This window comes from Parambassis ranga, chromosome 5, assembly GCF_900634625.1.
Source record: "Parambassis ranga chromosome 5, fParRan2.1, whole genome shotgun sequence".
NCBI classification, from domain to species: Eukaryota; Metazoa; Chordata; class Actinopteri; family Ambassidae; genus Parambassis; species Parambassis ranga.
The window spans coordinates 23,786,685-23,811,254 of NC_041026.1; the positions used below are offsets into that span (position 1 = coordinate 23,786,685).

A 24,570-nucleotide genomic window follows, 5' to 3' on the forward strand; every position below is an offset into this window, starting at 1 on the left:
TAGGTTAATGAAAAAACAGCTTTTAGATCATTTAGTAAAACACAGCAACTCTATTACAAAAACACCCTGCCTGAAATCCATTTAAAATTCCACCTAATTACATTTATTAACATCAAACTAAAACACCACCACATTATCGTTATCATTAAGTAAAGGCCAATAAGGGTTATTGGTATATATGGACCAGAATTATAGAGATTAATAAACCTGCATCACAAACTGCTTGTTAATTATAGTGTATTGTATATTTTATTATTAATCTGAAATAACCAGTGACTGAAGTTATTGCCTCTGAACTGTAGGGGAGTGTGACTAAACCTTATATAGCACTGAAACTGCTGTGTCTTTAAAACCCACTCTGCTCTTGGCCGCCTGCCCAGAAAGTTTATTTCCCATTTCCCATCCAGCCACATGGACAGAGCTCCACCATGCAGAGAGAGAACACAAATGTTCACTCAGAGAGCGGCACCAGCAGCAGCAGCAGCAGCAGCAGCACACAGGACGTGTATCTCTGTTCGAGGACTTTTACCTCCACTGCATCCTGAAGAACTTAAAAACCTCCCAGAAATCAGTCACAGCCTGTTGGAGAAGTGAGGTATGAATTACACTACAAGGGTGGCAGCTTTCTGCCAGCCTGTCAGGTGCACCGTTGTTGTGTTCTTCTTATTACGCACTGTGAGTACAATGTGTGTTGGTGCTTTCTGGTATTTCTCTGCTGACTCCTGGACAGTGTGTCAGATGACGCAGTGAATGTGCTGTGCCTGCTTTAAAGCTCCTTTCTGCCATGTGGGACCTATTGTCTTATTGTATGAATACAAAGCCTCTTTTCACAAATCTATAATTCCACTCACTGCTCAGCCCAGCACTTTGTGGTGATGTGTGACGCTGCTTGCTAATACTTCTCTTGTAAAAAGTGCAGGTTTTTTAAAGTTTGCATGTGTTAGATTTTTTTTTTGCCTTTGAGTATAAATTAAATTTAATAGATTTGAGATTAGGTAAAGTTCTCCCAGCAGCAGCAGCCAGGCTGTCTAAACAGGATACACATTCACACACAGAGACTGATGCTCTGGTTGAATGATCAGGTTAGGGCAGCACCACCATCAGCCATGATGACCTACTGTAGTAAGCTGTTTTCTGTAAACTGCCTGGTTTGTTGTTGTGAACAGCAATCACAGAGGCTGCCTCATGTGAGCGAGTTTCTGGAGGATTTTCTGGGAATATGAGGTCACTGGGAGGCACACCCAGAGGCCCCGGCTGTGAGCAGGAAAGGCCAGGGGTGGAAGACATTCAACAGTGGCTTTGACTGAGTCACTTGTTGGGAGGAAGCTGCAGCTGTGTTGGAATTTCCATTTGCAGCTTGGAGCACAAGAATTCTGGTCAAACATCACAGAAAGTGTATCGATGAGGTTACATGAAATTATCATTTTGCTAAGCATTTCAGGGTTTCAAGTGTAATCTTGTTCACTTGGCATGAAAAGCCTAATTTTGGAAGGCTTCATAAGTAAACATCATATTGATGTTGGAATGTGGCTGGAATGAGGCTTATTTCCTCTCTGCCAAATGAAATGAAGCTGGTTGACCCCCCCCCCCCCCCCACCCCCACCCCACTTCCTGACCTGCTCTATCCTCATCTCACATTGAACAAGCAGAATCTTTTTTAAGTCACAATCTGGTTTTAGCTCTGTTATTTGGAAAGGTTCAGATTTAGCAGTGTAGACACACTTGGTCGACCAAGGCGGATGTGGAGAGGAGGGGGGTGTTGAGTCAACACGGTAGTGTGTCTCCGACTTGTCACTTCTGCTCTCATGCCTCTCAATGGACGCATACTGAGATTGCGATAACACAGATTAGGAAGGCAGTGGTGACCTGGCTAAAATGAAATGAAAGTGAGTTAAGTCTGGCTGGTTGGGGGTGAGTTCTGATCAAAGAGCGAGAAAGCTCTAAAATTGTTCTTATGAAGACACAGAGGAATATGAGCAGACTGCCATACAAAGGAGCTCAAAGGCATCAAAGCAATTTCAAGGAAAAAAAAGCCGCCCGAACAATTAAAAACACACGTTTGTCATGCTTCATGAAAATTTATGCAGGTTATTTTACATACTGTATTTTCCTTTCTCAATTTTACAATTTTCCTGGCTATAGAAACACAACTCATATATGTTGGCTATTGTCTTTATTTTATTATAATACACACTAGGTTTTCATATGTGTCTGAGTTGATGGAATTTTTATATTCACTTCTATTTTGATTCACTTATTGCACAGCACTCAGCAAGCTTTAAACACAGATTTACTGTTCTGTTTAATAAAATGAGTGACGTGCTCGTCTTGGAACCGTCCACTTTACATTGCCGTGACTAATGTTTACAGCACAGCCTATGAAAGAGAGCCCCTGAAATAAAACCTAGACTTGATGATGATGATGCAGGTGCTATTATTTCTGAGAAACACTGCAATTGAATAACATTGTTAACTCAGTACTGATCTGAGACACACAAACTTTCACTTCCCTACACTGTAACAATTCACTTAGATGAGTGTAGCACAATGTGTGGTGTGAAAGACGGGTTGACATTTCCGTCCTCCTTGACCTTTAACCTGCGTACAGCTCTGGGCAGGACTTGATGAAAAAACAAGGCGTCTTTATGTGAGTGTGAAGATGTTGCAGTTGGTTCGATCTTTCAGAGATCTCATCACAACTGTAGCTTCTTTAGTTCTAACACATTAACCAACTTTTTCCTTGTTTTGCACATTTTTCTAAAAATGTATCCCAAAATAGCTTCTTGTCCTTTTTTATCTCGCTTCTCAATCTCCAGTGATTGTGAAGTAGATTTACTTTATTGCATTTTTGAAGAGTAAAAAAAAATTAATGTCACTAAAACCTGATACAGTTTGAGCTCCAGCCTGGAACTTGTTTGCACTTGCATGTGACAATTCAAGCAAAGACTGTTGCCTCTGGAATGATCACAGTTCTTCACTGTGAGATCTGTGTTTATAAAACACTACAGCTAACCAGATCAGACAAATTGATCATTGCCACATAAAAGTTAAATCAGCATTTTTCTCCAACAGTACTAAGAATCACTTCACATGTTTTACATAATAAGTTATGAGTATGAATAGCCTGCACTTGAATGAACAGTAGCCCTGTTTTACTCTGAATGCATCTTGCAGAAACTGGTCAAGCCAGATCTTTCAATAGCCTTGAGCCACATCCCATTTTATCTCATGACTCACAATACAGTATCTTTTTTTTATGGTTGAGACACTCTACCCAAAACAAGCGGGCAACAGCGGACACAAGATGTTATCTTCTAAATGCAGTGTTTGACACTTGGGAGGTGCGGTTGAGGGAGGAGACTTGTGAGAATAGCCGAGCAGCGGAGGGAGGACCCACCTGTCAAAAAAAAAATCGGACAGTCTGCTGTGCTGTCGCAGAGGAGTATGCTATCCCGCTAAGGGAAATACACAACAGGAGTGGGATCTTGTTCGTCAATTGGAGAGACGGACGATCAAAATGGGTGGTACTCAAAGTCAGAGGAAGAGCAGCAAGCGAACCAACTCAAGGAGTTTCACCCACAGTATCATGTGAGTCCAGTCACTCACCTGTTTGATGGTGATTTTTGCAGCAGTCTTTACTTCAACACTTACAGTTATTCAGCTGTACACAATGTCTCAGAGAATATTTTAAATATAACCACTGTATAAGCTACCTTGTAGCAAGTTCTTTTGTGTTTGGTGTGAGGCTGGCCACTGTTCCTTGCACACACATGCAAATATTCACACACCTCAGAGTGAATGCATAGATAAGGCTGCACACAGATGGACTGCTGAATATGTTTGCTCAACAAATGTACAAGTACGAGGGTGTCTCTGTGCTTTTAACCAAACATACCAAAGACAATAAAAATGATGAGTTTGTAATAGAAACAAATCAAACAGAACTAAAAAACATGTTTAAAATTTAATGTCACATTTTAACAAGCAGCAACTGGTTTAAGATGATCAGGTACAGTGTTTGCCTGAACAGATCCACAACGGCCTCATTGCAGTATGATCTCATTGTGAGAAATATAGCTTCACTGTGTCAATATTTGCTTGAGGCGATTCACCCTCTGAGGGCAGCTCTGCCCTCTGCTTAACTGCAGAGGTTCAGATCTAAAACTCTGCATGTCAAGCTGTCAACTGCTCTTCCTGTGAGTAAACATTCCATGTAGAGGAGAGGAAAAGAGACATTACAGAACCACTGCACGTAACTTTTAGAATTTCTGGCAGTTCACAGCACTCAACAACAGCCTGACAGAAATAAAAACGTGGTGACATAAAAGGAGTCCATAGTCCATGTTTCCTTGGGGAGCAGCGAGTGCTTTCTAACCTTGTCAGCCTGTTTCAGAGCTTGCTTGTGTGTTCTCGGTCTCTTCCAACTTAACCCAGGTTTTGGGTGTCATATTCATCTGTGTTGCGGGTGACAACATATCAGGCTGACATGTATCAGCGAACCTCTCACGTGCCTTCTCCCAGTTCTTTTGTGACTTCGATTTGGTCATAGACACATCATCTACAGACATGACGTTACCTGCTCCCAAACCTGCCTGGGATTTTCTGATTTTCAGTTGAATCTGTAAAGAAATGAGACAATATGTGTATTGTGATTGTGTAAATCACAATCATAAATGTAAACAGTGCCACCAGCATCACAAGCTTATCTTACCGGGTCCTTCATTCCTGTTCCCCCTTTACCAAGTCCCTCTCCTTTCTTCCAGCCCATCTTTTCCAGCATCTTTCTTCCTTTGTTGACTTCACTGATCTCCCTTTATGAAGACAGGACAAATTCACATTTCTTGAATTTGTGTTTGTTACATTGGGAGCAATTACAGTCAATCCACAAGACTTACTTGTGCACAGAAGCTGGTGCATCATCTCGCTGGAAAACACCCTCACTGCCCACAGTCTGTCGTCGAGACTCAGCTCGGTCTTTGTATTTTGGATTCCTGAGCGATTTGGTTTCATCATATTCACTGGTCTGTATAGAGAAAGGTACACAGATGAGTTGACTGCATGAATAAAGGCCTACCATGGCAAGTCGCAGGCATTTTATAACTCACTTGCAGCCCATATTTGGCCTTCATCTGCTTTAGCTCTTTCTGTCTCAGTGATTCTTTATCCTCTTTGGTGAGAGTGGGACCTTCAGAAAACAAAAGGGCTAATATAAGCTCTTCAATCCCTTCTATCTCATGTATTAACCACTGTAGTTGCTGTTTCTCACCGGTATTCTCCTCACGTCTGTGCTTGCTGAGGTGAGCCATCACCTGTCCAGGCTCGCAGCCATCACATGTATCAGTCCCTGAATGGATATGAAAGGACAGCACAGTCTCTCCCATCTTCACCTCATCGCCATGCATCAGTACATGTGGTTCACACTTGGTTTTGGGCTGCAGGAGAAAGATTAATTGATAACTTTGATGCTTTTTACTTGCTTTGTACAGCTTAGTTAGAGAAACTGAGACAAAACGCTGACCTGTAAGATTCTGTTCCCATTGATGACAGTTCCGTTCTGACTGCCCTGGTCCACCAGCATGTAGCCCTGCTGTTCCTGGTCAAAGTACACCTCTGCATGGAACTAAAGACATTCAACATTCAGAAACATCACATAAACCTGCATGATGTAGAAAAATATTTTCAACATTCGAAGGGTACCTTGCTGACACCCATTTCTGGTATCCGGATTGCGTGGTCCATATCCTTTTCTCTGCAGACAGAAAACAGCAAGTTGTCTTCAAGAGTGTTTAGTAGTAGTATCATACTACAGCATGGGCATCCACTATGAAAGCACAAACCTGCCAATGGTGGCTGGAGAGTCAGCTGTGATGATGAACAGAGTGCCAACCTGCAGCACTGGAGACCGTACCACAGTTACCCTTACACAGGGAGGCCACATGACATTAGTTACTGAAATAAAGAAACACAGTGTTGTCAAGGGAACATAACAGCCTGTGAAAACTACAATGATAACAAATGACAGGCGACAATCTGACTAACTTCTAGTTGTTTAGTAACATGTGCCTTCCACACGTGAGTCTGGATTTCCTCTCACCTTCCTGACACTGCGTTTCCATTTCTGACTCTGGATTTTCCTTTGAGGGTGAGTTTGACGATGATGAGAAGGAATGGTTTGACTCCAACTCTTCTTTTTCTGACTCTGTGATCTCACCCTCCTCTGGCTCACTGTTCCCCTCTGACTCATTCTGAGTCTCGTCCTTTTTCCTTTTGTGCTTTTCTGACTTGGACTTCTTCCTTTTCTTCTTAGACCTTTCAGTTTTATCATGGTGTGAGCCATTTTTCTCCCTTTTCCTCCTTGAGGAAGATTTGTCCCTCTCTTCCCGATGTTTGGAGGAGTCTTTCCTATGTGGAGCTGCATCTGGACTGCGAGACCTTTTTTCCAGTTTTCGTGATTCTGTGTTCCTCTTGGACATTTTCCGTTCAACCCAGTCAGTTTCTTCTTTTTCAGGCTTTGTGTCACTGGATTTGGGCTCCTGCCATCAGACAATCAGTGGTGAGATATCTCCAGTGACAGCCAGCCAGCTGACTTTGTTTTGTAGACCCCAAATTTGGTTTTAATAGATGATCTCAGTCTTTAGAGATAATTCAATAGTTCAGGCTGACGGAAAATTATTTAATTATTATTTAATATTATTCCATGTACACCTTTTTTTACCAACAGTTCTGGAGTTTTATGACAATTCAGAGAGCAAGAGATGATCCTTCAGATGGGTAAAATATTGTCAGACTACACTAAAAAAACTGCATGGGCCAAGCTAAAGAACCAAATGCTGGTCAGATGACAAAATCCCTGAATTTACTAGACCTATTTGACTATTTTTTTCTCCTTTGATTTTAGGGTTTTGCATGTTAGTATTAAAGGGTGTACCTCTGTAAGGACCAGTTTTCCAGAATGAGGAAATCTTCATTTTAGCCATAGAGGTAGTCACCTCTTGCACCTACAGGTCAGAGGAAGAGTCTTTTACTACCTCACATTGATGTCAAAGATTACTGAAGACTGAGAGCATCAATGATTTCAAGGTAAACTACAAAGCCAAAGGCCAGCTGTCTGCCAACAAATAGAAAATTTTTAAGCTTTGCATCAAGTAAATATCTATTTATACGTACCCAATCATCCTGAGGCAACGTTTTTTTAACCCCTTTCTTGAACTTTTTTCCCTTCTTCTCAGCAGCTGTGTTTTCTTGGTACAGCTCTGCACTAGTCTGTGCAGCAGGGACCTCAATTCTGGAATGAAACTGGTATCGTCCGCTCTCTGCATCATAGTAGTAGTAAATGCCTGTGGTGGCATCATAGTACAACTGACTGACCTGAAATAGAAACAAATGTGTAAAAAAAATCAACATATGTCTATAGTAACTAAATTAATACTGCTCTAAAGTGCTAACAAACCAAGTCATAGTAGAAGCCTGTGCTGTGGTCATAATACATCCCAGTAGTCTCATCAAAGACAAACCCAGTCTGTGTCATGGCCTCCTCAGCAGTAGACCTCAACATATCAGCTATGGATCCTCCATCACCTTCCTGTAGCAGATGATATATAGCAAAATGTTATATCAAATTTCTGAATTCAACTTATACATATTAAAACATATATTTTCATTAGAAAAGTGTGAAGCAACTAATGAAAAAAAAATTGCCCTCAACCTTAAATAAAACACACCTCTGCTGTGACTGCAGCACTGCTGTCTGGTTGACCTGACACTTCTGCAGCTGGTGCATTTAGTGCTGGAACCTGTGCTGCCTCGCTGTAATCAGCTGCTTCCACTGCAGCCACTGCACTTGCTGCTTCCGCTTCCACAGGGTTCGAGCTTTCCTGAGTGTCTGCTACCTCAGTGTTCTGACAGTAGCCTCCATAGTAGTAATTGTAATAATCTGGAAGGAACAATGAAAAATCTGTGACATGGTTTTAACCACGTGATATGATCTGCTGATTTAATTGATGTTCTGACACACACCAGTTTCTGTCCATACATATTCTTCTGTCTGTGTTTCACTGTTGACTCTGTCGTTGCCTTTCTTCTTCCGTTCATGAATCTCTGCGCTCAGCTGTTCAACCTGGAGCAAAACATTTTATACAAACTCAGATATCAGATATTCTAATTGCTATGCAGTATTTGTAACAAATCTTTGAACTCTTCAAAGCTGACCATGAGTTTTAAAAGATTCTTTCCAGCATGCTCATGTGCTGGCCTATTAACTCTAAAAACCTGGTAAACACGTATTAGGAAAACGCTGCAAAAATATGTAAGCGATGTCATTGAAAATGTATTTAGGTTAAACAATTAATTTGGTTTAAAAGACACTTCAGCTATTTGCTCAACCACCATAAAATTGATCGCTAATCAACAGCTTCGACCAAATTAAAGTTGCGTTTAGAGAATAACTGGCTTTGCTGTGTAAAGTGGGCTGACCTGTTTCCTGAGGTCTTCGTTATAGCTCTCTGTGCTCCGCTGCAGCCTCTCTGATTGGCTCAGTTGCTTCTGTAACTTGCACAGCTCGGCTCTGCACTCTTTCAGTTCTTGCTTCAATGACTCTACTTTCAGCCGGAGCTCGGCCACTTCAGACTCCGGGTCCTTTTCTCCATAGCCGTTTTCTTCGTCCATTCCTTAAACTGAAAACAATAACGTTAGCGGGAAACCGTTTTCATCTTGAAGTTGATTAGGAAGGCAGCATTGGATTAGCAGTCTACCGACGCTAACGCATTTCTCTCTCTTACATCACTTTTCACTGGACGTAAATACGTGCACATAAGAAATACACCGACTTACAGTCGACAGACATTAGCATTACGTAACGCTAAATGTAGCTATTAGCTAATTAAATGCAGTTCACAATGGCACATGACTATTCTTCTTACCGTTTTCTTCGTTTTTGTCTTCTTGGCAGTGACTTTCCTGTTAGCACAGCACGTGGAGCTACCTGAAAGATGAAAATAAACATCTTGTAACTGGGCTGTATTCTCGACACAGCCGAGTACACGTTTTGAAGATAATTAGACAGTTACAATTAATAACCGTGGAAATGTTTATAGTCCACCCTGTTCTCGACCGCCATTTACTACTAGCTAACTACGTCACTGCGGAAGTGCTTCTTCTTCTGGCCTGGAGGACCTCTCCTAGCGCTGTCGTTCAGCTGCACCACAAAGAACTGTACCGCCACCTACTGGGGAAGTATGTTAAATGACTATAAATTTAAATCGAGTCTGTGTGGTTTATAGTTATGTTCTACCAAAGGGTTTCGGATGATTTAATGAATTATTATATCGCGACAAAATTACAATTAGTTTCTAATTCTCTGTGTTTTAGACTGCTGATAGTGAAAACTAGATGGGTGGTTGGAAGCATTTCCTGCACAAAATGCATGAAATTGTCTTGATTTCAGTGTAGCACTCTAAATATTTGGGATGTGATTGACCTCGAACTTTTATTATGTAGGTGTTCCTTATATGAGGTTTCTCTAGTGTATGTTCAGAAATCTACAGAAATGTATAGTACAGAGGCAAATAGACATAGATCTTCTAGCCTTAATAGGATGGATAGATGATAGGTGGTGGACAATATGAACGGAGTCTGCACTGTTGACTTTTAAGTGTTGAATATGAATGTATTTTTTGAACATTTGTTCTTGTAAGTGATGATATTTAAGGTCTTTGTGTGTTATTATGCAATTTGACCACTAGATGTCAGTGCAGTACGCTGATTCTCCTACTGACAGGTCAGAGAGGCAGACTGCTGGAAGCAACAGTGTGGCATTTGCAGCAAATGTATGTGACAGGACAAGGCGGACTCTTTATACTCAGCTCTGGCAGGATGTGGTCACCACTGCCTGCTGATAGCTGTTTTGCAGCTGGTTATTCAGTATTTGTCACAACATCTTCTGTTTGTTGGCTGCCATGTTAGTTTCCCTTAGTAAAACATAGACATATGTTAACATTTTGTTAACATAGGCTGAGTTTGCAAGCATCCTGGCACATATCCCCCTTGTCCTTCCTCTCCCTTCTCTGTTCCTTAAAACATAGACATAACCATTCTTCTGACTCATTTCCTTCCTCTTCTTCTTGTCAACCTGCCCTTTCTGCCCCATTTTTAAAAAATGTATTAAATTCCAGGAAAGTCTGACATGTAGTTTGCTGGGACTTGCCAAAATTCAGCCATGTCTTTGTGTGTCCACACTTATTTTTGGCTCCTCAGGAAAGGCTGTTATATAATCACATGGCTGCACTATTGTCTCCTCCTATTTATGGTGAGAGCATTTACAATATTATGCTCTTGAAGCAGAGTAAAGACACTTTGCTATTGTTATGTCTGTGCTCTTTCAGACAGACCAAGACAGGCACAATTCAAGTTATTTGAGGAAAAACACAAGACAATAGAGGAGACGATCAGATTGTGTTCCTTCTTGTTTTTGTGACTTTCTGTTTTCTTAAAAATCCCTTTTGGGTTCCTCCCACTGTGTTTGAAATGTGAACCCCTTTGAATCGTGTTTGGATTTTGGTGGAGCTTCAGACTTCTTGGCAGGAACTCTGGGGTATGCGGTGGTGGTGGCAGAGAGGCCTTTAAGAATGGGGTGGTCTTTATCTAGAGACAGAGGCACAGCTGTCTCATGCTACCTACTGATGTTTATTGATGCCATTTTTAGACAAGAAAAGCACCAGTTGACAAGCTCTCCTCTGTGAAAATGGCAGCACAGGGTGAACATAAGACAGCAGTGCTTGTATTATTGCCAATTACATGGCACACTTAAATTGATTTATTGTAATTTGAAATAAGTATTGACCAAGGATTATTAACAAGGATTACTACAAAGTGTGTGATGGCAACCTCTCAGGAGCTACTGAGGGCTTGACATATAGGGAAGCAATTCACAGAGTCATTTCAAAATAAAAGCAGAAATTGATCCCAGCTCTTTTCAAGTAAACCCTTTGTTACCACAACTTAATTACTGTGTGTGCACCATTAATATATGCAGGTCTTTGCACTCTCTAAGCCACAAGCTCCACCAGTCTCAGCCCATAAATAGAGGACAAACTCCACCCTTTCTGATTGAATGTGGAAACTCTGAGCCAGACTGAGGCATGTGGGTCTCTACTCCTCCTGGAAGTGAATCTGGGAGGGGTTTAGACAACCAAACCCTTGAGTTTTGGCACTGGAGAAGCATAACACAATACACACAGGATGCAGTTTGACAAAACTTACAACAAAGCAGGCCTGTGTCTTTGGAAAAGATGATAGAAATTATTAAATAAAAGAAGAAGATTATGTCAGTGCAAAGTGTTGCACACCAGCCATTTATACCAGGATGTCATTTTTCTTAATGTGTATGTCAAAAAACAGCAGTGTAATTCCGGTACGTTTCTGTTGTGAATTTTGAATCTTTTAAACATAGTGAAGTTATTTACAAGCTTATTTAAAGTGAACCACGTGGTAGTTATAAGATCAATCATCTTGTTAGTATGTGATTCACAAATAAAGGTATATCCTATCACATTTAGCACATAAGTCTATGAGACAAAACACACGGACTCAACTGTATGATTTTGGGGGCAGGTCTTATCTCCTTGTGACACCACAACAGGTTGTAAACCTGAATGGCTGCTCAAAGACACTTTCTGGTTGTGTGAGCATTTGTGGAATACCTGTAATAAGTGAATACTTTTTGGAGCAGTGTGAGAGCTCTTTCTTGTGCTGTCCACATAATTCAGACAGACATTTTAAATTGATGCTCTGCTCTCGTTCCCTAACTTTCTGTATTGTGGGCCGAGGGTTCCCTACCACTTCAGTGGTGTGAATTGTTACCTCAGACAAATTGAATCCAGCCAGGTAGCTCCCCTGAGGCTCTCCAACAGAACTGGTTCCCCTGGTCACGCATGCCTGCCTGCCACTGGATGGGAGAAACTGTTAACTGTTAAACAGCCGGGGGGGACAACCAAGATCTAGCCCTACATTCCTAACCTCTCTCTCTGGACTATAAAATGTGGAGCCCCAACAGTTCAGCTCCACCTTCCCCCACTCCTCCCACTGTGTTTGTTTTGTGACTCCCTCCTTCTGCTTGGAAGAGCAGTGTGACAGGCATGTACCATTCTTCAACCACAGGGGAGCTCGTTACTCAGAGTAAAGAGAAGCTGCATTCATTTGAAGAGTTTCATGCTTCCTCCCTGCCCCCTCTGCATTTTCAGCCAGTGAGCTGTTCCGAGGTGGAGGAGAGAGAGAGGTTGGAAGGGGTTCAAAAGAGGAGAGAGAGACTGAACAGAGCATTTGAAAAACCAGCTGATCAGAGCTGAGGTATTCTGCCACAGAGGCAGCAGGAAAGAGAGAGAGAGGGAACGTGACTGGAAAAAAAGGGAAAATAAAGAAAGCAACTTAAGTCTGTATGATTTAGAGGTTAGTTACAGATACACAAACAGATTGGAAATGTCTCCTTTTCATGGGAAACTGGGAGCTCCTGTGAAGATGTGGAAAGATGAGAGAGGTGTTGGCAGGGTGGAAATCTGAGGAAGACTCTCACAGAAAAGGATCAGTGAAGTACTGGAGCTCAATCCTGGACTAAGACTGAGTCGACAGAGGGTTGAAGAACCCCACGGAATAAGGAGCGATGTCTTGGTTATCACCTATGTCATGGGCCAAATGGACGTGGACTGCGGTGCGAGGGGGAGAGGGAGAGGAGGATGAAGAGGGGCAGGAGGCCAGCGAGGAAAAGGAGCAATGTGGAGAGGAAGAGGAGGAGGAGGAGGAGGAGGAGAAGAGATCTCAAGGCTGCAGGCAAGTGTTGTGCTGGAGCCCTGTGAGCACACTGACAGGGTGATTCACAGTGTCTGGACAGTTGGAGGGGGCATTTTTACACGTGAGCCTACCTGTCAGGTCGAGGAATGTCCAATCTTAGAAGGTTATGAATAGAGGACATTTTTTTAAAAGTGCAGCCATGTTGTGCTGTCATATTTCTGGTGTTCTGTGACAGAATGTTTTTCATAGCTTCAGCACATACTCATTTGTGTACACACACTCGTCCACTCCCATCAGGTTAGTTAAACAAAGTAATCATCGTGCTCGTGTCATCAGGACTCTATTGTTTCTGCTCTGATAGTTCTCTATCTTGGGCATTGTTGTAAACAGACACTAAGATACTACTACACTAACTTCCACACCTGATCAGATCATGTATCAGCACCTGGCAGAAACCATGTTTACTGTCACAGCAAAACAGTATTTATTTAACCGGTCACATCAATGTCTGTATTGTGTATGGCTTCCTGTGGTGATTAGAAGAAACAGATTGTAACATTCAAACCACACATGATGAAAATGGTCCTTATGCTTTGCCAACAGATGTTAAAGTTAAAGTCTATAACTTGTATACTTCGAGCTCCTTACCCTGTGACAGGAAATAGCAGGCCTCACTACTTCCTCTTCCTCTATATATTTTTTATTTTATATTTAACTCCTTCTCCTCCCTGCTGTAGACATAAGGTAGTGTTTACAGTGCTCAATGCAACAACAGAAAAGAATGTTAGGTACAATACAGCTGGACGTAGGACAGTAAAGACATGAGGTGGCCTTCCACGTGCTCTGCACATGAAACATGATGTACCGTTTACCATTGTTAATAAGTGCACCTCCTCCAAGTTAAAGTAGATCTTAATTTTTAATGTCTGGCCTTTACAAAATACTTACATGTAACAGGATAAGAAGGGAAAGCACTCTGTGGTTGAGAAGAAACTGACTGACGAAGGATCAGTAGGAGACCCAGGTTTAGCCTAGACCCACTTTTGTTAGTTTGATTGCTGCAAAGCAATACGTACGCTTTAGGCTCGGCCTATCTTCAGAATGCATTGACCGATTCAAACCGTTCAAACATCAAAAGATTCAGCTCATTCAGGACATTCCCAGAAACCTTCAATAATAATTACAAATATTATAATATTAAAAATATTGAGCATTTTTCACCCCTAAATTAACATGGGAATCAGTGAGAGAGCCCTTCAAAGCATGCCTTCTGGAAAATGCTACTACTACAAATTTCAATAGAGAAACCATTCAAAGCGTAAAATACTTCAAACATCTTGGTCTTCAGAACTTGTATACAGAATTTGGAAATTCAGCTCCGTCTTTAAATGGCAGGTGATTAAAGAAGTGATTTTTGAGGTCTCTTCTGAGTTTAACATTAGTGTGTATTGCGCAGAATGTTGATAGACAGAGTGGACAGAATCTTCAGCAGAGTGGAGAGAGGCTGAGGAGATGCCTAAAAAAATCTCCCTAACCTGTGCTCAGGCCTGCACCTTCCATCTAACTGGGATAATTTTTATATCAGTTCGAAGTTCGTTAGCTTTCTGACGGTGTGACTCTTAAAACTGAACACCAAACCGGTTTGCCTTTATAGCCAGCTGCTCGGGGAGAGTGCCGGTCATTCTTACATTAAGTACGTAAAACCAAAAACAGAGAAGCAGAGCAGCTATATTTTCTAACTTGCCACCATCTCCACATCTTTGACATCATAGACATAAAAATTACACTGTGTTGTAGAGAAACTTCTTGCAATTCTCATGGTGTCCATATTTTTTGTCTGAAGGCTTTGGTTTGGACAAAAAACAAAGTTGTTTAGAGAGTGTTTTTACATTGGAAACGCATTAGGAGGGGGACAGAGAGAGCTTAGGGGCAGTTGATAAACATTCAGGTTGCCATGGATGCAGGCAGGCAGGGCTGTTACCATGGTGACAGGCCAACACGTAAAATCATACAGCCTCAGACCTTTCATATGGTATATTCACAGGCTGTTCTTTAAGGTCAGTGACTTCATACTGCTCTTTTCTTCAGCTATTTCTTTTTCATATCTTCATAATATTAAAGCATTTTCGAATTTTCAAAATAAGAGCTTCATCTTTTTAAATTCTTAACTTAGCAAATTAAATTCAGATTGCAGATTCTCCAGCAATTCAGAGAAATCCTTCATATCAGCATTCAAAGCAATGCTTCAGCTGCAGCAATCAAACTTGTTTCTTCAGGAAATGCTTTTCTAGTTGACTGATTCTTTCTCTGTTTCTCCCTCTCTCGTGTCCTTTTCACTGGCTTCCATAGCTCTGACTCAGAGGGTAATTTTGACACTCCTGAGGCAGCGACTCCTGTCCGTGCCCCTCTGACCATCCCAGGAGAGCTGGAGAACAACAATACTGATGCAGACAAAACAGGTGAGGCCACTGTTGAGCACGAACATATATGGTGAGAGGCAGCTGATATACTCTTCAAGACATAAACAACAAATCAAAAGCAAGGCATGCACAACTCCACAGTGCATAGTCAGTATCCCTTCCTCGAAGTTGCCATGGAAACAAGAGTCTTTTAATGCTGCACTGAATGTTCACTCGTGTGTTTGTCTTCATCATCAACAAAAGAAGAAAATTAGTCCAAAATTTCTCCACATTCTGTTTTAAACCAACTATTTTAAAGAGCACATCTGGCCATGTATAAATTACTGTGTCTGAACAGTGCGCACACCATATCAAGCTCACCATGACAGAGTAATTGAAGACATATGCTGTCTGTTTCAATGTACCTACTGCACTTTCAGTTTTCAGTGAGAATGTGTCACATGTAACATTTAGATCTCTTATGTACAAAGCCATCAGAACGTGCAGAATTACACATTACCTAATACCAACGTGACATGTTCTCCATGCTTGGTATGTGATTTTAGGGTGGGTTTTGGTCTGCGATGATGGCAGATGCACTGTCATTTGATTCACTAAGAGGAGGAGTCTCAATGCGTGGGAATGGCCTTTGCTCTGGAATTCGGCAGGTTCAACAAAAGCTTTGGTTGGCTCCTCTTTGACAGAGGTCACAATGACTGAACAAAGCATGTTATCAGGCTGAAACCCTCATGCAGCTTGCTTTTTAAGGAGTTATGCCTAAGAATCCATGTGTTGATGTCAGGCAGTATCTGTTTTGAAAGGTGTAAAACCTTCCTGTAAAACAGTGTTCATTGCCAAGTCAAACAGTGTGCATCAAAGAGCAAGTTCACTTCAACTGCAAACATCGCTTGCTGGAGGTATATAAGAAGTCTTGGCAGACAAGCTGAAGATGCTCAAGACATGTAAACATGCTAATGGCTGTGTTGTATGTCTGTGTCCAACCACAGTCCCTGTTATCAGCATCGTGACAGTTTGTAAATATTAGGTCAATATTGACTTACAGCCTGGGACACATACCCCAGTCTGGGGTGTGTTTTACCTTTTTCCACCAAAACCCCCTGACCTCCTGGGTGTAAATAGCCACATGGTTTCTAACAGACTGTTCTCAGCTAGCTAGGAACAAAGAGGCAATATCATTAATCACATTAGACGGTTTGTATGTTGTAAACCTGCACATACTGCAGCCTAGCTGAGTTTGACCCTCTCTGTGACATCCTCTGCCTCCACTCACGCATTGCTGACAGTAGTGAAGATGCATGTGGCTGTAGTGGAGGGCATGTTTGTATGAACATGTTGACACTCTAGTGATTTGGTAATGTGAATGGAACTAGGTAGAAACACTGGGCTGGTCTCCTAGCAACATAATATTACATGCACACAGCAAGTGTGACAGGCATACTGAAATATGCTGTGGAGTGTCAAAATGTTCCCTGGAGCTGATAATTACACCATAACAGCCACCGGCCCTGTTGTCATCAAGACACAACACAAGATAAAGCCAAGCTCTTATTTGTATTTTAAAATGAACCACTTCACTACAAATGTCAAGGCCCTCATAGCAAGATGTCGCCATGGCAACAGTAGCAATTGGAACAGTTGGCTGGCTGCTTTCAGAGAACCAATCAGATATCACCTGCATGTGATGTTTGATGTGATCAGAGATTACCATTGGCAAGCGGAGAGTCTGTTGATGTTAATATTTTTGTCTCATTTATTCTTCAGACTTGGAGCAGGAGGAAAACCTGATCACCACTCTTGTCGGGGATCAGCATATTCTGTTCAGCCACGACATGGGTCAGGATGAGCCTGCAGTTCCCATGGGTGGCCCACTCGAAATAAACCTGCAAACTGCAGAAGAAGAACAAACAGAGCACCTTCCAGCATACCTGGGCTCTGTGCCTGCTCCTGATTCATCATCACAGAAGGAAGTGGTTAAATCCACAGCTCCATCCTCAGATCCCTCCCCCCTACTAGTAGCAGATCCAATTCCAGATCTGGCTCCCGCTACAGGCCCTCTTCATTTCCCAGAATCAGACCCAATCCAGATCAGTGAGCCTGCAGCCCTCTCAGCTCCTGAGAAACTTGCTGCAGAATCAGAGGACTACTCCAGTTCCTTCACCAGACAAAAAGAGCCTTCTCGAAAGGCTAAGAGCAGCAAATCCAAGCCTCCTTCTCTGAAAATGAAGGCCTCACTAACTGAGCCTCCTCAAACAAATGAGGAACAAGAACTTACTCCTCCTCCCGTCACATACAACTTTGACCCTGACAAGCTGGATGACAGCTTTAATCCCTTCATTAGTGGCGGATCCAAAATTCAGAACTCTCCCCCACCATGTGGCCCAACCTCTTTCCCCAGACTGGAGCCAATTGGTTGTTCATTGCCAGTTTGTGAGGCAAGTGCAGCACCACCAACAGTTATAGAAATAATAGAGTCATCATCAGACGTGAAGCCTATGAGAATGGAGTTCGGTCTAGATGAAGGAATGGTCAACAAACCTCCTCCAAAGAAATTAGGGGGTAAAAAGACAATCAGTAAACTTGGGGCAAAGAAACAGAAGCCCAAAGTATCAGAGGCTTCCTGCAAACTAGCACCAGAGGCTGCAGTGTCAGAACCAGATTCTCAGCTGGCACCAGAAGCAGTTTCCAAGTGTTTGTCAGAACCAGTAACAGATACTACTGCAGAAACACTTTTGCCAGTTTCAGATTCTTCTGTCCCTTTGAACTTGGACGATGTTCCTATTCCAAAAACTGGAACGTACAACTTTGATCCCAGTCAGTGGGATGATCCGAACTTCAATCCATTTGGTGGCAGTAGCAAGGTGAGCGACTCTCCAGTGATCCCGAAGGGCTCCCATAGCTTCAACCCTGACAACTTTGATGATTCTGTGGACCCTTTTAAACCATCTAAATCCCTGAGCATTGAGGACTCGTCCTGCAGCACCCCTCAGCCCGAGAAAACAGCAAAAGATGAAGGTAAACAGAAAACAAGGGCGCCGACTGGAGAGAAGAAAATGAGGCAGATTCCCAAAAAAAGCAAAGAAAGGACAATCACGTAAGTCCACAGCAAAACCTATAATCACAATCAAAAAATTCAGTTTCAACATTTTATATATATCATCTAAAATATTTGCAATAACCTCACAGAATTAGCTCTGTCTTCAGTTGAATGTACAGTTATTTACACCTGCTGGTGGTTGGATTAATACCAAGCAGTCCTTTGAACTTCACACTGCATACTGATCATTAATGCTATTCTCACACAGGCTATAAATAGGCTGTTCACATGCTTATAGATGCAGTGGTTGGTAGCTTTTCCACGTCTGTCTGCATTTTGTGTTTACACTCAAACGTTCTGCTGAGTATCTAACTTGCTGAGCTGAACACCTTCACTCACTCCCTCTCTTTTGTCTCTTTCCCTTATCTTGTGTTCCCCTCTCAATATCTTTCTGTTCCTTGAGTTATCCTCTTCATCCTCCATCTTTTCCCGTCTTGTCTGTCATGCGACCCCCAAACCTCTGCTCTCTATCGGCCTCAGGACATCTGAACAAGTCAAGTTTCTCTGTTTTCTGTTGTAAGTACTCTCACTATCTACGCCCTCTTCTCTTCATGCATGCTAGCTTTCCATTTTACTCTCATCAGGGTATGTGCTCTACAAGAACTGACCTTTAAAGAAACATGTGAGGGAAATAAATGCCTTCCTCAGGTTCACCTAAGCTATTGAGGCCTTTCCCTCCTACATTTAATTTGTCCCATCTTGTGATCCCAGCCAGTGTTGTGCAGCCTCAGTATGGTTCCTGCACTTCATTGATATCTGTTCATGTTACAAGGGACTGTATGCTTGCAGCTTCATTGTTATGGAACAAGTAAACAAGTGTTACTATTTAAACATTCTAACTTTTTTGTTATCCATATGTGCTTCCTTTTAAGGAATTCCTGCAAAGTACAGAAATATGATGAAAGCCAGTCCTTGGTTCTTGATGTGTGTTATCAGGTAATTGAAGCATCTTTGCGTGTATTTTTGTGAGTGTGGAGTGTGCTGAAATGTTTCCCCTTACTGCAGTGACACTGCAATGTTCATTATTCAGCAGCTGTGCAACACAAACACACACACACACCGACAGACACACATACACACAGATGAGCATCAGCACTGTCTCCAGCTCTGCAGTGCTGTCTTGGCATGGTGACAGATCTGTGACTTATCACTCTGCAGTCAAATATTAGTCTTCTGCTCCTGTGTCCCATGTGTCCTCCACAAATATCTGGCAATATCTTCAAGATATTGTGTCGCCTTAACCTAATCATCAAGAACATGTCAAGAACTTTGTTATCTTTCTGTAACTTTCTTAGCATCATGCAGTTGGTACATACTGATTAAACTCAGTAGTGACATTGTGTCTAAAATAATGTTGTATGTTTAAAAGTACTTTTGCTCAGAATACACATATTCTAGAAGCATATATGTAAATATGAACACAGAAACAAAATCTATAAAAACGTGCTCCTTTATGTGCAGGATGAGGATGAAGTAGTGGTTCACACACCAGAGATCACTCAGCGGGTTCATCATGCCACTGATGAGGAGAAGCTGGCCTCCACCTGCACGTTGGGCCAGACAATAAACATACCAGAGGAGAGAGAAGAGCCTGAGTGCATTAAAGCATCTGCAAAAAAACAGCCAGTCAGTGAAATCTCTGTCGACAGTAAGTTCAGCTGTGACATCTGTGTAAGCATAATATTCAGCCTTATGAAATGGTCAATTATGCCTCATATCCATTATGTTATCAGAAGGCCCTGCTGGGTTAATGCAGTTACATAAATGCCATCAAATACTGTTGGACCTATCTGAGAAAGAAAAGCCCCAAGAATGTCACAAACCTTAGGGAAAAAATGGAGCATGCATGCTCAGCAAAATTCTGACCTGGATATATGGAAGTTATAAATACTGCACTGGGAAAAGACTGCAGTATAGTTATGTAAAAGGTCAGTCAAGCCAGTGTCAGTGCAAGTATCACACCATCTTTTCTCCATGAAAACACAACTAAATATTAATGCAATCTGAAGTTCAGTAAAGTTTTTAGCATTAGGCATGAAAGGGTTACTGCATGCATTTTCTTAATAACTACAGTTGTCATTGAGCTATGTGTTCTTTATCCTAAAAGCACTGGATACCAAGATTGCAGATCACTTCCAGAAGAAGGACACATTCAACCTGAAAGATGATATAGTAAGTAACATATACCACAGGCACAAGGCATGCATTTTTACTATGGGTCTTTGTTTGACATCAGCTGTAACTTATCTCAGTTTGGAAGAGAACAGGTTAGTCATAACTTGTGCTTGAGATTGTTTTATGTAATATTTGATAAGGAAAATGACACTTGCACCTTTGGGCCGAATGTTTGATCAATAGAATCAACTTCCATGTTGTCCCAGAGTGTTTCTCGCAAACATATCATGTGATGACAGCACATGTCAGAACTATGCATAAACTGTAAATACTGCTGATATGCAGCAAGGCATTTGAGATCTGACAACCATATCTAAGAGTCAGGCTTGTTTGTATGATGGTATGTTTTCCTCCACAGAGTGAGATATCCATTAGCCAAACAGCTAAACTGACCAGCAGTGAGGCATCTGACATAGCAGCCCTGTCCCAGGACGGCACGCCTCTGTGTGAGATGGATAAAGCTGCCGTGCTGACACTGATCAGAGAAGAGGTATGACACACCCGTAGAGAAAAGGAACCTTATACTATGTTTAGAACTGATCAGTTTAATGGCATGCCCCATTTTTCAAACAGATCATCACTAAAGAGATTGAGGTGAATGAGTGGAAGAAAAAGTATGAGGAGAGCAGAGCAGAGGTTATGGAAATGAGGTACGATGTTCTGTTTTCTGGGACTTTGCTTCCTGTTTAAAATAAATAAATAAATGTTAAAGTAAAAGGAAAGTTTACTGTAGCTTTTTATTTTAGTTTTGACCTTTTTCCCTTTTGTTAACAGGAAAGTAGTTGCAGAATATGAGAAAACAGTTGCACAGATGCTTGGTAAGTTGCTGCCACCTGGTGGTGTTTTGTTCTATACATTTTTAGTGGACAGGCTTCAGTGGCTGTATTGTTTGCGTTTTAATACCAACTCCTTCGACAGGGAAATATCAAGTTTAAACAGTTCATTAGAGATGAACTCTGTATATGTAGTCAGGATTTTTTCAGGGTACTGGATCTGGATTTGGAATGTGGGAATTTTTATTAGTAGAAATAGTTGGAACATGCCTTTCTTAAACTTAAGTATGAAAGTCGCATTTATTAAGGCAGTGTTGTGACTATATGTTCAACTTTTACATGTTTTTTGTGGCCTTTTTTCTGAACTCCTCAGAGGGCAAACATATAATCAGTTTTACTAATGTCAGGTTTTGACTTCAAACAGTTAAGCACATTATACCGTGTAGCCATGAAACTCTGACTCCTTTGTTTACAGAGGACGAGCAGCAACAGAAGACACTGACCTGCAGTAAGTCAGTCAGGCAGTTGACCTTAGAGAGGGACCAGGCTGTGGCTGACCTCAACTCAGTGGAGCGCTCCTTTGCTGACCTCTTCAGGAGGTATGAGAACATGAAGGGAGTCTTGGAGGGCTTCAAGAAGGTGAGTAGGAGTCCTTTGGGTTGCTGTGTTGAACACCTTCGTGCAATAGCCACTTGACTAGATATGTTGTGTTTGTCTCTTCAGAATGAGAAGGTGCTGAAGAAGTGTGCGCAGGACTACCTTATGCGAATCAAACAGGAGGAGCAGCGATATCAAACCCTCAAAGTCCACACCGAGGAGAAACTGAACAAGTAACTTCTGCCACCTCAATACACATCCGTCATATTTCCAGGCCAGACATGATGTCTAAATATATCCTATTTGCTTACACTTTGTTAGGGCTACTGAGGAGATAACCCAGGTAAGGACCAAGACGAACGCTGAGACTGTTGCGCTAAGTGCCAGCCTGAGGAAGGAGCAGATGAAGGTGGAGTCACTTGAAAGAGCTGTTGTTCAAAAGGTATGTCTGCAGACATGATGCAGATTAACACACTGCACTTACCTGTGGGAGTATAAGCTGGGAAAACTGTCTGGAAACGATGTAAATAAGGCAGGGTTCAGTAGCATTGTGTTACTGCTAAATGTGAGGATTATTATTCACACCTGCTGTAAGATTACAAGTTGTATCCTGTTGCTCCTCATCTGTCTTGTCTTATCACTTTTTTCTCTTTTCTTCTGACAGAATCAAGAGATCGAGGAACTCACAAAGATCTGTGACGAACTGATCGCCAAGATGGGAACAGAATAAGTTTCAATCACGCTCTATGGTACTCCATTACACTTCAGCAACAAATGATGTAAATCCTGCACATGATCACACTTTGGCACATGTGACCTTTCTGAACATACAGTATGCTTTTTTATAAACTGAACTACAGAATGGCTGCATTTGTTCATTTTCTTCTTTCAGACTGAAACAGGAAACCAGAACTATAAACGTTCACTGAACTGATCATGTCATTAAAGAAGCACAAAATGCTGAGGAGTTGTATTTTTTTATTGTTTTAAAAAGAAGTGCAGTGATTTATTGACCTTAATATTCGCAGTAAAGTAACATTTTAGGGCTGGACTGTTGTGTTACAACAACTCCATCACCGTCACGTAGTGCACATATTATGCAGGAAAGGGAAAGACAGCGTTTTAATCACATAAACTCTTAATACAGTCTACAAAAAAGACAAATCTCTATCTGTTGAGCTTTTAACTGACACATTTGCTGTCTGGCCTTTACACACAGTCATTGTTGCTGGCATTTCTTTTATGATTTCTCATCATTCTTGTTTCCTGTTTCGATGTATGCAGTCATGCAGAGTTTAGAGTTGAAGCACAGTGATTTCACAGATGTGAAATCATATTTCTCTGTGAAGAGCACTTAAGAGAATCGTATCCTGTTATGAAACCCTTTGCTTTGACAATAATTTGTGATGATGAAGGTCTGAGGTCTGAAAATCTTAAATCTTAACATACTGTAAAATTAAACATTGTGCCATTGTTTCATTTTTTTATCATGCTGTGTGAAAAACATACCAGATACCATGTATATATTTTGGGCTTTTATTCATATTTTATCTTTGAGCCTAAATGTTGCTTGTGCCTTTGTTTTTGTTCATCTTCCCTTTCATGCAGATGTTGCCAAAGTGTACGGTGCACAGTATGTTTCTTATTTGATCAAAACATTCTGAATATCAGCAGCTTGATGTTTAATCTGCAGCGATACATCACCACGCCTTTTGTGTTCAAGGAGCAGATATTCATAATGTAATTATATCCCCTTTCCTGATGTCAATATTTTCAGGTCTGGTTGAACTTGAAGGAGCACACAAGTACATTTGTGGTCCAAAAAAAATAATATAAAGCAGATGTTTGTATGGAAACTTCAGCACAATCAATCGCCAAATGCACGTAAAACAGAATGGGTTTCAGTGTGACTCCATGTCCTGTTGTGGTGGTGTTACAAGGCTGTTTTTCAATGCAAATCCATTGTTATAATACAATATGTGTACATTTTATACATTATGAAAAGAACATGCAGAATTTTGTTGCTTATATTTGTAAAATGGAATAATTAAATATACTCAGATTGTTGTTACCTGCTATATTTGGTGTATTTCTGAATAAATGGTCAAATTTACCATGACACTTTCCTCCTTGAACACAATCACATCACAAGAACATGTAATCAGGTATATGAATAACATGCGGTCCACAAATGTGTACATTGTAGAGAATAACACCTATATCAGCGCTGGTCTTTATAGCTGTTTGTGAGTCTCCTTCAACATTCCCCAGTTCTGTTAAAACTTGAAAAACAATCTCCTTCATGCTGCCCAGGGCTACAGCAAGTCTGTCGAGCACATATTGGAGCAAAATCTGACAGGAGAGAAAAATAGCTCTTTGTTACCTGATATTGTTGCTAGAGATTTTTTTTTATTAAAAAGCTCAGCAAAAGAATTATCACCAATGATGTGTCTGTTACAATATATTTACCCATTATTTACACACACACACACTCACACTGTTGACTTATTTTTTCTAAACTTTTGTCTTGCTGCACCTTCTCTCCACATGAAAATAGGCAGTATGCAGTCTGATGGAGGTCTATCATCAAACATGAATATAGAACATGTAATATTGAACAAGTAATGAGTCAGGTCATGTCTCTACCACATCAACATCATTGCTGTTAAGTGAACTGTGGTATAAGACTGTGGTATTATCCCTGACTGGTGCTTTTATTGTATGGTTTTAT

General features: G+C 41.3%; 2 protein-coding genes across 5 annotated transcripts; one reads left to right on the plus strand and one right to left on the minus strand.

Annotated features, from left to right (window-relative positions):
• The first annotated feature begins 432 nt into the window (after positions 1–432).
• Positions 433–23,953, plus strand: tacc1 (transforming, acidic coiled-coil containing protein 1). 3 transcript variants are annotated; one of them, XM_028405289.1, is made up of 13 exons: positions 433–595; positions 15,130–15,239; positions 16,962–18,291; positions 19,167–19,230; positions 19,756–19,942; positions 20,402–20,466; positions 20,828–20,959; positions 21,043–21,119; positions 21,244–21,287; positions 21,718–21,881; positions 21,966–22,072; positions 22,161–22,281; positions 22,504–23,953. In XM_028405289.1, the coding sequence occupies exons 3-13, from the start codon at positions 17,030–17,032 to the stop codon at positions 22,567–22,569; spliced, it is 2,289 nt and encodes a 762-aa protein (XP_028261090.1). In that variant the 5' UTR covers positions 433–595; positions 15,130–15,239; positions 16,962–17,029; the 3' UTR covers positions 22,570–23,953. The 3 variants fall into 3 exon arrangements, with proteins under 3 accessions (XP_028261090.1, XP_028261089.1, XP_028261087.1); XM_028405288.1 differs by lacking the exon at positions 433–595 and adding an exon at positions 3,399–3,588; XM_028405286.1 differs by lacking the exon at positions 433–595 and adding an exon at positions 12,138–12,819.
• On the minus strand, positions 3,946–9,160 carry aggf1 (angiogenic factor with G patch and FHA domains 1). Of its 2 annotated transcripts, none has more exons than XM_028405290.1 (16): positions 9,066–9,160; positions 8,919–8,980; positions 8,473–8,672; positions 8,017–8,116; positions 7,722–7,933; positions 7,451–7,582; positions 7,168–7,368; positions 6,095–6,533; positions 5,838–5,949; positions 5,698–5,749; positions 5,519–5,620; positions 5,267–5,432; positions 5,106–5,185; positions 4,896–5,023; positions 4,712–4,811; positions 3,946–4,619 (listed from the first exon to the last, which is right to left on the minus strand). In XM_028405290.1, exons 3-16 carry the CDS (start codon positions 8,662–8,664, stop codon positions 4,380–4,382), a joined length of 2,256 nt encoding a protein of 751 aa, XP_028261091.1. In that variant the 5' UTR covers positions 8,665–8,672; positions 8,919–8,980; positions 9,066–9,160; the 3' UTR covers positions 3,946–4,379. The 2 variants fall into 2 exon arrangements, with proteins under 2 accessions (XP_028261091.1, XP_028261092.1); XM_028405291.1 differs by lacking the exon at positions 6,095–6,533 and adding an exon at positions 6,929–6,998.
• Positions 23,954–24,570: the final 617 nt, after the last annotated feature.